This window comes from Scaptodrosophila lebanonensis, unplaced genomic scaffold, assembly GCF_003285725.1.
Source record: "Scaptodrosophila lebanonensis strain 11010-0011.00,11010-0021.00 unplaced genomic scaffold, SlebRS2 tig00000142-arrow-arrow-pilon, whole genome shotgun sequence".
NCBI classification, from domain to species: domain Eukaryota; kingdom Metazoa; phylum Arthropoda; class Insecta; order Diptera; family Drosophilidae; genus Scaptodrosophila; species Scaptodrosophila lebanonensis.
The window spans coordinates 742,118-756,893 of NW_022060589.1; the positions used below are offsets into that span (position 1 = coordinate 742,118).

Consider the following 14,776-nt stretch of genomic DNA (forward strand, 5'->3'; position numbering starts at 1 on the left):
ATTGTAATGCAAACTTAACCGAAATGGATAAGGAACCTGAGGAAGCTGGTCCTAATAAACGGGTAAAATATGGAAAGTCAACTGTGTGGAATTTCTTCAATAAGTCTAAGGATGGCAAGTCTGCTAAATGCTTTAAATGTGGTAAAGTGTATCAAACATGTGGCAATACCACCAATTTATCTGCACATTTTAAACGAATGCATCCTACGTTGACAATTGAAGAACTACCAACGACCTCAAGCTCTATTTTGTCGTTTATAGACAAAAAATACGAAGCATTTTATTTACAGATCTCAAATGATAAGTCCCTTAAGGCATGTATATGCAAGTACCTCTGCGTTCCTGCAACGTCCACTGAAAGTGAGCGCATGTTCAGCAAAGCTGGACTTATAGTTAGCGAAAAAAGGAGTTCGCTTAAATCAAAGAATGTAGACATGCTCATTTTTATTAACAAAAATGAGTGGATCTCAAATAATTAGTCATGAATTATATTTTTTATGTTATGCTTTTCATTTTGTTATACTTATATTCTTTCAATTTATGAAAATATTGTTTTGTTGTTTTATCTGAAATTAGTCATTAACTATAATTTTTTATGTTATACTTTCTCTTGTTTTTAGTTTATTATTTGAAGTTATAAAAATATCGTTTGTTTTAAACCCTTTTTTTCCTTTATAAACAGACAAATCAAAACGAAGTGCCCTATGATGTATATTAATTTTTTTTTGAAAATTTGTTAGTGGAATTTCGATGCATCGATACATCGATGTTCTTCCTCCAAAAAAATCGAAACATCGATGTTGGCAAACATCGATGTTTCCCCAGCTCTAGTGCACAGGGAATTCGATTGATGCGCAAAGTTGCATTAATCGGATGTATCGCAGCATGTAGTAGCGAGTAATTATTTATTTCGATTTTTCAGTATTCTTGTGCTTTTGAATAAATACTACCGATTAACGATCGATTACACTGATGGATAATCTGATGGTAATCTGTATTTATGTACATATGTACACCTTGGAGGTATTTCGATTTTTCCATGTTCTTGTGCTTTTTAATAAATACTTACTATTGAGTAATAATTTCATACGTTTATGCTGATTGCTGATGGAAAACCACAATCGATTGTAATTGTATTTTGAAATGAATTAACTGTAACCTGTATTTATGTACACTTTAGAGGGATTTCGATTTTTAAATAGTCTAGTGCTTTTAAATAAATACTGTCGATTAACGATCGATTACGATTACGATTGTAATTGTATTTAATAATGAATTAACTGTAACCTGTATTTCTGTACACTTAATTCTCTAAAGTTTTGAGGGATTTTGATTTTTCCATATTCATGTGCTTTTTAATAAAGTCTACCGATTAAAAAATTTGATATGTTTATGCTAAGCACTGATGGAGAGCCACAATCGTTTCTAATTGTGCCTTGGAATGGATTAACTGTAACCTGTACACTTTAGAGGGAATCGGAATAGATGCTATTGCATACATACATATGTACATGTATGTATAAGGAGTAGGTACAATAATGTTACCCGATGATGCCATTTAATTTTGCATGGTCAGTCATGCACATCGGCCTATCTGTGGCTTTTCTTTGCATTATTCGGAACAAGTGTTCTCAGACATTTCATATTCAGGCTGCATATTAAAATACTTGTATCAGATGCCTGCCAGTAGTTAGGCTGACTGCCAAATTTTGGCCTCTGACTTGACACGTACTCGCGCCCTTAACCCAAGCAAGGACATCAAGGAATCGCCGGCCACTGCATGCGTGTGACATAATAAATATTAATGACAACTGACCGACGACAGCCTTGCTATAGATCTGTTTGTGAGCTCAGTGGGTGGTGGTTAGGTTTGGGTTCGGGCTTGGGTTCGGGTTGGGATTGGAGTAGTGGCAATGGTGGGGGTTGATGTTGATGTTGACGATGACGATGACGTTGACACACATTCGACATGTGACAGATAAATTATGGCAATTGGACGAATGCCGCCACACCTTCCTCAATGGTCACTATGCAATTTTGCCATGAGATCATTTTTCATTTTTTGTTTTTTGCTTACGCTGCCATGTCTTTGTAGGAGGGCGGTATGAGTTCGATGGCTATGACATATGTGCGGCGACGACTAATGGCTGCCAACTTAACAGGATGAGGCGATGGCCTTACTTTGCTTAATAGTTTTTAGTTCAGCGGGTGGGCGATTGCCCCCCTTAGGGCTGAGTGCCGCCGTTAATGACCGGTGGCTGCAGCATTAAGAAGTGCAACCGCCTCGAATTCATATAAGCAAAGACTCAATGGAGTTATCAGCATGTTATACTTGTATGTACATTACTATATATATCGAATATAAAGACACACTCAGCACAATCTGTATAGAAGTTGCGAATTATATTGCAAAAATATTTTGTTTAAAACAAATAAAAACAAGTGGGAAGCTGAAATCGAAAGGATTTTCCAATATCAATCAGGACTGATATACTCACAGCTTTTCTTAGTCGTTGCTTCTGCCATTGAAATATTGTGGCCCTATTTCTGAAGTTTTTTCACCCTACCTCATGAATATTAATAAATGATTTAGGAAACTTTGTAATTTCCACTTTTCAAATACAGTTTATATTCCTTTTAGATGTTTTCGAAATCCGGAAGAGTCCACTTTCCAAGTTTGGTCAATGTGGGCTCAGCCGTTTCAGATATCCAGACGGACAAACGGACATGGCTATGTCTTGTCAGGAATATACAAGTATAGGTAAGTACTTTAAGCATCCTTCTGTCTGTTATATTTTTCACTTTGCATTTAAGTTTACATATTTACAATAAAACATAAATCATGTAGACAAATTTTAGAAATGTGATATATGCTTAAGAACGTTTTTTTTAAATAATTTAAATATTTTCATTTACATTAACATATTGCAACAATAAAATATATAGACGTTTTTTGAAAACATGGATATTTGCTTAAGAAAATAATTGTTAACAATTGAATAAAAAATGTTGCCAACCTATACAAGCATGAAAAATTGTTTGAATGCATTCGTTTAAATACATTCGTTTGAATGCATTCGCACTACTATGGGAAGCTAATTCAATATGGATTAATACTGCAGGTGTTTCTTTTCACCAGAAGAGATGCAATGTATGCAAGGTCAAAGGCATTGACTGCAAAAATATAATATGTACAAGAAAAGCAAACAAAAATGTGTTCCCCAATTCGAATTATAGATCTGTTATCGGTTATATAATGATGGGCATAGCAACATACTTATTACAGGCAGCCTAATAAGACCGATCAGAAGACCGAATTACTTATTGCTTTCACCCCCGGAGGCCAGCAATTTATTACCTACCATTACCAAAGCCCACGCTATACTATCATTCGTATGCTCTCTAGTCCCGGATCACGCTCCAGCCCAGCTCCAGCTCCAGCTGCGTGTTGACTTTCATTAGGGCCCTGCAATTTCTCAGCATTCGTTTGATTTATGTGCACTCATCAATATGAGGCAACACATCAGACCCGGTCCGAGTCGCCATCTCTGTTCCTGTGCTTATGCTGTTAAAACGCACCTGGATGGCTGGTCAGGGGCCGCTTGACCCATTTATTTGTTTGCTATTACTCGGCATATTGCGATTACGAAGCCAACTACAATAATTTGTCAATTTCATTTCACCGTCCGTCCAGAGGGGGGGCCAGCATCTTCTATCTATCTGAAATATTTGAAAAATAAAATTGAGAACTTTAAGTTGCCATAACAGCAACCGACAGGACGCGTGCGTTTGTCTGTCTGGATTGGCTATCAGCCGCCACAAAGGCTGAAATTGCTACCAATAATAAAAAGCAATACAAAAGCTGCACAGATTTATTTACAACAAACGAGCTTAAGAATTCAAAAGAATAAAAGACAATCGGCCAGCGACGGACCCAGACGAGAGGCAAAGAAACCAAAGAAACAAAAACAAACAACCGAACGGCCAACCCACCAAAGAGCCAACCAACAACCGAGTCAAGAAAGCTGCACAGCCCATCTAGGCCCGGTGCCAGTTCCATGCTGAAACCCAGATATGGTCTGTCGGTCTGTCGCTTCGTCGGGGTGGGCGGAGAGGTGGGACAGGCGCGGGCAAGTAATACGCATGCATAAAAGAATCCAAAATCTAGATTTTGATTTAAGATACTATAGACTAAACAGACAGAGAGAACAAGCGACTGCAGATGGTTGCTGGGGGGAGTTGAGGATGGGGGAGACAGAAGCTATTGCATTGAGAAGAGAGCGATGGAAAGGGAGGAGGGGGGCAAGGGCAGGGAGTAGGAGTCAAGTGGCGCTTAGTCGATGTGCACGCGTTTAAAAACGCGCGTATCAATTTGGCGCGATTCTTGCTCTCAAAATGTCCAAACCTAGCAGCAACCTAAGACCGTGTTTCGTTCAAATTTGTTGCTGTTGTTGGTTTTTTTTTATGAATTCCACTTCAATGAATTGAAAAATTGCCTTGAACGAATTTGATAAGATGTCCTCCCCCTCTCTGCCAGCTTGCCAGACTTCCCAGGCTTCGCTGCTTTGCATTTTGCGCTCGGCAGCGGGTCGGGTATGGGGATGAACCCGGGCACATTGGCGGAAATAAAAAATAAACAAAAACGTTTTCCTAAACATGACATTTGACATTTGATAATGTCATTTGCCGCGTAATTGTTTTTTGATTTGATGCTCCACCGTTCGTTCGTTCCATCGCGTTGTTTTTATCTGCCACTTTGGCATGCTGGATTGAGCTGGATAGAAGGGCAGAGGGGTTGGGAAGAGTCTCTGGTCTGAGTCTGCACTGCAACTGAATTCGACTTGGTGTTGGGGCGGGGGGATGGCCAGTCAAATGGTATTGGGGAGTCGAATTAAAAGTATGTCACATTTTTCTAAACTAATGAGCACAGCGATTTTAATGATGAATCGTACAACTTAACTCAATTGGCAGACAGCTCTGCTTATAATTGTCTATCAGATGCTCATTAGAAGTATCAACAGTAGTTATATGTACACACAATTGTTAAAATCGAATTTCGTTCCAATTTCTTCATGAACAAATGCCAAAACAATAGCAATATTATCATCAAATGAATAATAAAACTTTTACTGTGTTTTCAACTATTTATTGATTGCATAGAAAATTGTTTTTTACGGTTAATAATACAACAAATATATGTTTTAAAACTGAAATTTCGATTGAATAACCCAGCTGCTATTAAAAAAAACTTCTAACAAGTATTTGGTTACTTCCATAAACATAAATAAAAGATTTGACTAAGATGCTATAACTAATTACATAAAATATTGGGTCATGTAAATTAATTTTAGAAACTACTGACTGGTTGTTGGCTAGTTTATCTTTAAGTTCATGGGTGTAATACATAAGATAAAAAGTTACTACTTGAGAGACAAATATGTTTTTAAGATGGTTCTAAAAGCTATGTAATAACAAAAACCAGACTAACTTAAAAATGAAGCCCGATTGGTGCTAAGCTACTTACTATGTGATTTACATAAAATGACAATTAAATGTGAAGCCCCAAACATATCGCTTTCAATTTGGGTTTCTTAAATTAGAATTTTGATTATGTGTTTTATTGAAATGCTTCAGGTCGATTGTATCTGACAATATCAAAATTAATAGCTTTTTAATCATAAATTCATTTTGAATCGGTTTTTATCTCTTCATTAGTTTTGTAGATATGGCTCATGGGCGAACAGCTTTTCGATACGCATGCATACATTGACATTTAAAATAACTTGGAAAAACATGACGCTGTTTTCAATTTGAAAAGGTAAACTAACGAGCTTCGAGCAGCAGAACGGAATTTTGAATGGCCCTCGTTGTTGTTGGGCAGCTTCGGCCAAGGATTTCAGTTAACTGTTGAATTTGGTTGGCAGGCATCGAGCTCTGTTTTGGGAACATTAAAAATCGGCAGCTGCAAAGACAGAGCGTTTTAGAAATACGATTATTTGGATACAAACTAACGGACCACCCGCTGCTTCTGAGAAACCATTCAGCTTTGGCCTTCATTTCGGGTAAGTAAAGTAATTTGAGAGATAAATCATAGAGAAATGATTTGCAGCTGCAGCGGGCACTGTGAGGAGCTAAGGCCCTATGGAAATGGTTGCAAACCTAAAATTTTGAGAGAATAAATATAAAAAATACAGTTAAGATAACGAGTGCCACATCAATAGTCCCAGATATCCTCATCCCCCGAATCGGCCGGATCGTAGTGATCCTTATCAATGTAGCGCACATCGATGTAGATGAGCTCCCGAAAGTCATTGGTGAGCGTGGACATGGTCGGGTAATCAATGGCCATATAGCTGCCTTCAAACTTGCGCATCAGGTGGGGCACATCGCGGTACTCGGACATTTTGACGAACTTCATAATGGCGTGGCCCGACATGCTGCGCTCCTGGCAATAGATGTATATGCGGCAGCCGAGATTAGGCGAGTAGTCATCGACGCTGGACAGCCAGAACACATACACGGATTGCTCCATATTGAAAACCGCATTCAAAACTGGTGGGTCCTGCAGCAGGGCTTGCGACACCTGACTGTACATCAGCATGCAGGGCAAGTGTTCGGCAAAGTAAAGCTGCCTCGGGGGCAGCTGATAGTTGAGCACACGCCGAGGCATCGGCACTAAGTTTGGAGGGTCACGCGCCAGCAGTGCAATCACACAAATGCAGTAAGTGTGCTCGGGCGGATAACAGCCCGGATAGAACATCAGAACCATGCGATCCTGCAGCCACAACTCCTCCAGTCGTCGGCAGTGATCGGTCAAGAAGTGTGCCATGAAGTTGCGAGCACACAAACCCACACCACATGAGCTGATTGGGCAGGGGGCCAGGGAGGGCAGTTTGAGGTCGGGTACCTCATAGCGACGCACGTGGCGTTCCTGCTGATCTCGGGGCATGATGGCTAGAGCATCGGGACGTGGCAGCTGACCATTTGCATAGAAATCGTAGAAGGCCTCCAGATTGGGTGTGCGCATGATGAAGTAGGCCCGTTGCGACAATGCCGCTCGCTCCTCAGCATACGTCAGAGCCTCATTGTACATGGACCGCATGCGACTCTCGTGGTGCAATGCCCAATGGAACAAATCCATGCAGGAAACAATGTCGCTAACAGGGCTAAGACAACGCTCCTGCATATATTGCTCCGCTATGGAAGCTGCGAATCGGGCGCACAACAGCAATCTTTGCAAGATCGGACGCTTACGATCGATCGCGTTTTCGTGCAGCATGCGCATATAACTGGTGACCATGTAGTAGACCATCAGCTCAGTCAGAGGCAGTGGCTCGCTATTGGGTCTATTATGTAAATCCGCGTGGGCTAGGACCTTGCCAATCAGTGCGTCGTAGGCAGCAGCCTGCTTCTTGGCATCTGTTTCCCCCACATCCGGCGGTAACATATCATCCAAGCAGATCCCATCTTGGGTCAGCAGATGAGCGGCAAAGAACCCCTCATTTACGTACCAATGAAAGCAAGCGGTGTCCCGTTGCTGGCGACTTGAATAAAAATGCACCATAAAGGGTCCGATGCGTGCATTCAACTCCGCCGGCTGCCCATTACCGTCCCTCGGTTGATGCGGCATTGCCGCGAAGTGCGCAAGAATCTCAATGGAGATCTTGTCCAGCTCAAAGTAGCTGCGAAAGTCCCCCACAGGCGGAATGTGCTGCAGCTGAACCCCCTCAACTTGATCACTGGCCAACGTCTGATCATAAATATTGCACACATTACGACGCTGGTTACACACCTGCAACGCTGTGAAGAAGGGATCAAATGGGTGGATGGAGAAGCCACGAATGGGAAAAGCTTACGTGCGCTTCCGTCCTTACAGTCCTTATCACAGAGCATAGTGGACAATTTCTTACCATCTACCTCACGCGGCTTCAGCACGCGCTTGTGCACCTTGACACACACTCCATCGATGATAACCGTTGACTCGACCGTCTTCACTTCATACCGATTCTTATCGTAGTATTCCTTGAGCCGCAAAATGTTTGTGGTGGCACCTTTGCTGCGGACGGCATGAGCTTTGAGTTGGGAGCTGGTGGTGCTGGTGGAGCTGAGGGTGCCACAGCTAGTTGTGCTATCCAGACTCGTATAAGTGGAGGTGGAACGTGCTGTTGCCGCTGGGTCAGGCGTTGCGCTGGTGTCTCTGGTCTTGGCGGATGAACTGTCTATACACTTGTTGGACAGCGGCTGCATGTTATATGGTTTGCACAGTTGCTTTCCCTTCCGCAGCTCAAAGCGCGGCAGATATATCGCAGTCACCGGATCGGACGGCGGTATTAATTCCGGCATGTCCGGCCGACGACGTAATGTTTTTAGATCGAGAAGCAGATGCTTCAGCTTCATGCCCGGATCGTCGACAACACAAGGCGGCGGTGGACACAAGCCTTTACCAACATCATCTCTATTTGTGATTGAGGCACCTGCACATGGCGCTGCCGGTATGTTGGGCATTGGGCACGGCTCTAAAGGCATAATGCGAATACGATTCGGAAAACGATTGGCAGCTACGCGTTGATACATGGAAAAGAAATGGCGGAAGCATCTGGGTACGGCTGACAAGTTGTGCTCAACCGAAATACATTTCTTAACGCGGCAGAGACGCGCATGCGGCGTTATCTGATGCATTGACTTTCTGGCGAAGCCTGCATTTTCCGAACTAAGGCCCATTACCTTGGCACGTGAAAGAATTGGCCATGCCTTTGGCCGGTCCTCGTCTTTCTTATTCACTGTCCCTGCTGGCTCTGGTTTGGCTCCACCGATTAAGGGAGGCTTCAGTGGTGGGTCTTTTAATAAGTTTACGGTCCTCTTTGTTACCTTGTCCTTCTGAGATTTTCCTCTACGTTCCTCCCATTCATGTCGTTTGGAGCCGTGGTGGCGTGGAGAAGAGCTACTTTCTTCGCTGCACGTCGCTTCTACTGATTTTAGGTTGAATATATAGAAAGGTTCCTGAGGCTTTGTAACAATATTGGTGTTTTTCTTTTGGCGCATTTCCACATTTTCCTGCCACTCTGGTTTTGTCTTTGCCTGAACCGGATGTTTTTCGATCTTTTTTCTCTCCTTATGCTGCCTTCGTTTATGGTATACTTTGTCCTCTTCATCCTCACCTCTCTGCTTTTGTTTGTGCCATCTTTTTAGCTGGGCTTGAAGTTCGCACGAATGCTGAAAGTCTTCTTGTTGAAGTCGTTTCTTCTTCTTCTTTAACTTAGATACCTTGTCCGATTGATTCTTTGTCGTCTCATTGAAGAGGTCCGTTGCTAGTCCCCGGCGTTGCTCACGTGTTTGGTTTTTTGACTGCGCCTTCTCCTGCGACTCATCTACATGCAGCTCTGCCCCTTCCATTGGCTTTCTATCCCCGTCCGATTGATTCGTCTCTAACTCGTCCAATTGCTGCTTCGTCTGTTGGCTTTGCTGCTCCTGCGGTTCTTCGGCCTCTCTCTCGCATTTTTTCTCGTTTTCACTGAAAAATTGATGATGGCTTCTGTAAAACTGCTGCAACTCCAGAAGCTGAAACTGCAACATTTCCTGCTTATATAGCACCGCCTGATAGAAATGGGCAGCCTGAGCTTCGGTCATACCTGGTGGCAATGCATTCTGGCCACTAGGGCCAACATGGTATGTCTCTGCGAGTGGTTGCTCAGAAGCTATTAGGGGTCTATGCTTGCACTTTCACTTACTTTGTGCATCGTCCTGCTGATCGCTCCGTCCACTACCTGGCAGCTCGATGTTCGGCACATTGATGCCATCATACTCGGTGCTGACCGTGGAGCGTGGTGTGAAGTGGATAGGTCCAGCAAAACTGTTGACGCTGGCATTTGAATGGTTGCTAGACATCATTGCTGGGCTCACTGGGGGGCTCATTGATAAGCACGGTGACAAGCATGGGGATGGAATGCTTGGCGGTGTCTGTGGGCTAGGATGGATGATTGTAGCTTCCAACGCAGTCAGCGGCTGTCGATTGTAAGCCCCCCAGAAAGTCGGGTTCGACTCGACTGGCTGCATAGATTCTGTGGATGGGAAGCCAATTTTATTAAATACACCTGATCATTTGAAGGTTCAACTAGGGCAGTAATATGGATGTACTAAGTCAGTCCAACAATCCAATTTGAATGCTATAAAGGTGAAAGGTGAAAACTTACCATTCGGGGTATACTGTTGCTGTGGAGGCTGATGTTGCTGTGGAGACTGATGTTGTTGTGCAGGCTGATGTTGCTGTGGAGGTTGAAGTTGCTGTGGAGATTGAAGTTGCTGTGGAGGTTGAAGTTGCTGTGGAGGTTGAAGTTGCTGTGGAGGTTGAAGCTGCTGTGGAGGTTGAAGCTGCTGTGGAGGTTGAAGCTGCTGTGGATGCTGCAGTTGCAGTGGAGGCTGATGTTGCTGTGGATGTTGAAGTTGCTGTGGATGCTGCAGTTGCAGTGGAGGCTGATGTTGCTGTGGAGGTTGAAGTTGTTGTGGATGCTGCAGTTGCAGTGGAGGCTGCATTTGCTGAGGGTGCGGGCTTTGCTGATTTGGTAAGTAGTTAATGGATCGGTCCAAGGCCTCCACGACATATGTGTATATTCGTTGGCCGCCATCTATTAGGGAGTAGAAAACTTGTTTCAATTAAATCAAAAGCTGATTCCAGTGATTTACCTGCCCGCTGTGGCAAATATGTCTGCGATGCGCACTGGGGATAGTTATTTTGTCCAACCACCCAGTTGCAGTTTGAAGGGTAACCCTGCGATAACGGTGATGTGGCAACCCCTGCAGTGGATATCGGCGACAGATTCATAATGGTTGGTGATTTCTGCGCATAATCGGGTTGCATCGCAGGCTGTGCAAAATTTGCCTGAGATTGAGCTTGAGCTTGAGCCTGAGCCTGAGCTTGAAGTAAATATTGAATCTGAGTCTGTGTTAGACATGAAGTCGGTGGCGTGTGCGGCGATTGTAGAATTCGCGGCGAAGCCTGATATTGTTGTGTTGGCAGCGAAAGCTGTATTTGCTGAGCCGACTGTGGAGTCTGTGAAAAGAGTGGGAATTTCGGAGTCTGCGGCGATAAGTTCAGAGATTGCTGGGCATTTAACTGGGGTGACAATTGGTGAGCCTGAATCGGAAGTTGCATTTGCAACGAATGCTGAGACTGATTAGCTTGCATCGTATGCGACTGATTTTGAGGATGCGGCGAAAACGGCACATTCTGGGGCGTGAGGGGATAATTCGGTGATGAAATCGACACATGGACTGGAGAATTTGCTAGTCCTTGGACATTAGGGACGCCCGACATATTGGGGTGGATGTGCACGTACTGCTCCTGTGCCTGTAGCGAAGCGCTGGGCAAGTAGGCATCATACGGTGCCATATAAGGTTGAGGATCCCCGGAGCCCATACGTGGTGGCTTCAAAGGTACGGGTAATGGCGATGGCGATGGCAGACACTCTGACTCGGGTGAGCAAGGGCGTGTGGTGCTGCATCCGACACCTAACTCCTCTGCAACCGCAGCCGGGCCAAACTGCTCAAAGGCAGTCTTGAAGATGTCATCAGTTAGATCACTGCCTGCGTGTAATACAATTATGTGAGCCAGCGCTTAAAATAGCATTTATGGTATTACTGACTGAGTGGCGTAAGCATTGGAGATGAAAGTGGTGTCTGCATTTGTGGCGTCTGTTCTTCTGGAGAGCATTGATTTCGGTCGAGAGTGCCCATCGGAATGACCGTCATGTCAACTGCCGGCTGAACATCCTCTACATTCTGCATATGATCCGAAACTTTCATCTCGCTACGCACATTGTTTGCACGAAACTTCTCAATGTGTTCCATTCCCAGCTCACAGTCCAGATCGAGCTCTGTCTCAAGAGCATCATTTTTGTCTCCCTGGTCGTGTTGTTGTTGTTGTTGCTGTTGTTTCTCTTCTTGTTCTGTAAATGGTTCAATCATGGTGTTGGACACTTTCTTTATATGTGAATTGAAGTTTGTGTTTTAAATTGTGAGGGGCTTACTGCGTTGACGTTTGGAGAGTTTGTTGCCACAGCTACTCTTGCTTCTAAAAAATTTGACAGGACGCTCTAGGCGCTTCGGTATGGCGCCAGTGGGAGCGGCCTCGATAATTGATGAGATGGTCTCCTCATCCTGGGCCTGCGTCTGATTCTTCAATTGGGATGTTTGCAATTGCTCTGCAAGACCGTCCACAATTTTGAAAATATCTGAGGAGACAATTAAGAAGTTGGCTTCATATGAGATTGTCTGAAATTGTTCCATTGCTAGTCACTTACACAAGCGGCGGTCCTCGAGACTCTTGGAGAGCAGCAGTGGATAGGGAAATGGAGGATCGTAACCGAGGCCAGATTGCTTAGGCGGCTGATACTGAGCAGCGGCATATAAATCAATGGAGGAGACAGTCAACGAACTCTGAGGAGTTTGCCTGCAAGGCTCGCATCTAGTTGTAGGGCATAGTGGCTCTTCTTGCTTGTGCTTTTTCTCAGTAGGCTTTGCCATCAGCAGCAGCTCCTGCTGGAGCTCCAAGTTAGTTGCCAATTCATCTGCCTGCATCTGCTGCTGTTGGCGCAAGTCGTCGAGCAGTTGCTGTGATGTGAGCAGTTGCTGAGAGAGATTGATATGCAGTTGAGATTTCTTTGGCTCCGATGGAGGCGACGGCACTGGTTCTGGCTGCGATTCAACAACGCTAGACTCAGCTGGGTGACTGAATATAGTGTTTCCCGTGGACGCATCCTCGCCGTTTTTGTCTGACGTCATTGGGCCAACCGTTGCCACCTCTGGCTCAGTCCCCTGATGCTGCTGCTCTTGCTGCTGTGGTGTACTCTGTAGAATGCGATGTATTTCTAGCTCGCGATCCAGCCGTTCCTGTTGACGTGCAACAATGCTAAGCAGCACTTCCTGCTCTTCGAATAGCTCGAATAGCTCGTTTTCTAGCCGGAAGATAAAGTATTGCTCGAAGGTATCCTCATTAGTGGACACACGCTCAGCGCCCGGCATGCCTGAAAGTAAGCAAGCAAGTCAAGCAATCAAGAAGTGGGTGCCTTTGGCTTAGCTTAAGCTACCCCTACAAATGTGCACGCCCACCATTCACAATCGATATCATCGAACACTAGGGGTTGATTGGACGATTGACTCGGTATTGACTCATTGCCGAGCAGGCGCAGAAGATATGCTCCCTCCACCAAACTCCTACATGGAGCTGGCCAGCACAATGGAAGAATTTTTTAATCAAGGCAAGCAGCGTGCCGCAAACAAAAAGATGGAAGCAGCAAGGGAATATGGGGCTGACTTCTAACGTCTGATGCCTGATGACTTGTGGGCGTTTACTGGAGGAGGGGGTGTCCTTCCACTCATAGCACGAGTAAAAAGTCATTCACGTAGCAAAAACATACATCAGAATTTTGTGCAATAGCACACACAAAAAATAAAGATATACACACATTTGGATGCGAAATCCGGAACGAGAACAGAAAGAACGAACAACTGAAAAGTGTAGCATAAAATTGGCTGTCGTTCGGCTGAATGCGGAGACTAGAGACGAAGGCCCTGGTAGGGATTGGTGTGGAGTGTCTGGCCACAGCCTAGGTAGCAACTGCAAATTGCGAGCAATTTGTGTATAGTTTCCAGCCGGGCAGTTCTTGTGGGGGATAGACTTGGGGTCGATTCTACAATCAGTGAGACTAACGCCAGAAATTGGATGGGCGGGCAAAAGAAACTCATCAACAAAGTCGGTAAATGATCACAGCCAAGATAATCAGATCTAGTCTGCATACATATGCATGTATGTGTTACAGTCCAAAAATAAATGTCTGCTTTAAAAATATGTACATATATATCTCTATTACTCAACCGATTTCTGCAAATTATTTCAAAGGCTCCAACGCGGGCACTGACTTGCAATTTAACTTTTGGATTTGGTTCATTGCGCCCCTCATACACAAGCGTATATACTTGTACATACTTGTATGTATATATGTATGTATATATGGCAGACATCACTAATAACTAAAGCAGCTGCATTCGGCAACCATGAAGCACCTCCCACCTGCTCGCTCCACTATCACAGCAACCTACAAAGTTAGTTTACGACCAAAGTTCAGCTTGAAAAAAAAAAAAAATAACAAAATTCGCGCAAAAAATTGGCCAAGCGCTGGCAAAAAAAGAAGTCATGGGAATAGTGCAAATGTTCAAAAAACTAAAAAGGCAAAATATTTAAAATGGAAACAGCAATCCGAAGTTTGAATACCCATACAATACCTAATAAAGGTTCTTATTTCTTTAATAGTTGCGTCTGCCTTGGAAAATCTTGATTTCAATATAAGCTTTAAGCCTTAGAAGGCAGTAGAGAAGGATATAGTGAAGCGATGAAATTAAAAAAATCCTTATACTAGTGGCGAATTTATGCCTATTATTTCTATATGCTAAGTAACGAAGAATAAGACAAATCTATGTCTTAAGTTTGGAGCCCACTAGCTGTTATTGGCCCAAAAGATCTTGAGCTCGGACATAAGCATATAATGTATTCATGCTAATCATTTTTGCATGTATACATATACAACTTCTATATGGGACTGGCCATTCCCACCTTTTGACTATACACACATAAATACATATGTACATACATACATAAAATATTCATACATATTTGTAGTACAATATTCTGACTAAGAAACTAAATGTGAATTACATTAATTTATTCATCGATTCAAAAAATAAAAAGTCATTTCATATATCCCTTTGCTATTAACGTGTTTGT

The 14,776-nt window shown here is 43.6% G+C and overlaps 1 protein-coding gene across 1 annotated transcript; it reads right to left on the reverse strand.

The window, feature by feature from the left end:
• Window positions 1-5,596: 5,596 nt before the first annotated feature.
• On the reverse strand, window positions 5,597-13,017 carry LOC115629327. The gene is made up of 9 exons (XM_030525776.1): window positions 12,297-13,017; window positions 12,024-12,227; window positions 11,640-11,942; window positions 10,681-11,580; window positions 10,191-10,622; window positions 9,729-10,058; window positions 7,857-9,674; window positions 6,017-7,800; window positions 5,597-5,962 (listed from the first exon to the last, which is right to left on the reverse strand). The coding sequence occupies exons 1-8, from the start codon at window positions 13,015-13,017 to the stop codon at window positions 6,215-6,217; spliced, it is 6,294 nt and encodes a 2,097-aa protein (XP_030381636.1). The 3' UTR covers window positions 5,597-5,962; window positions 6,017-6,214.
• Between the last annotated feature and the right edge of the window lie 1,759 nt (window positions 13,018-14,776).

Excerpts from the sequence above, each read along its gene's own strand:
- LOC115629327 (XM_030525776.1), bottom strand. The coding sequence starts at position 13,017 with ATGCCGGGCGCTGAGCGTGTGTCCACTAATGAGGATACCTTCGAGCAA. Across the intron at positions 10,623-10,680 it reads ATATTTGCCACAGCGGGCAG|ATGGCGGCCAACGAATATAC; the intron begins GTAAATCACTGG and ends ACTCCCTAATAG. Across the intron at positions 9,675-9,728 it reads TCAGCAGGACGATGCACAAA|AGACATACCATGTTGGCCCT; the intron begins GTAAGTGAAAGT and ends AACCACTCGCAG.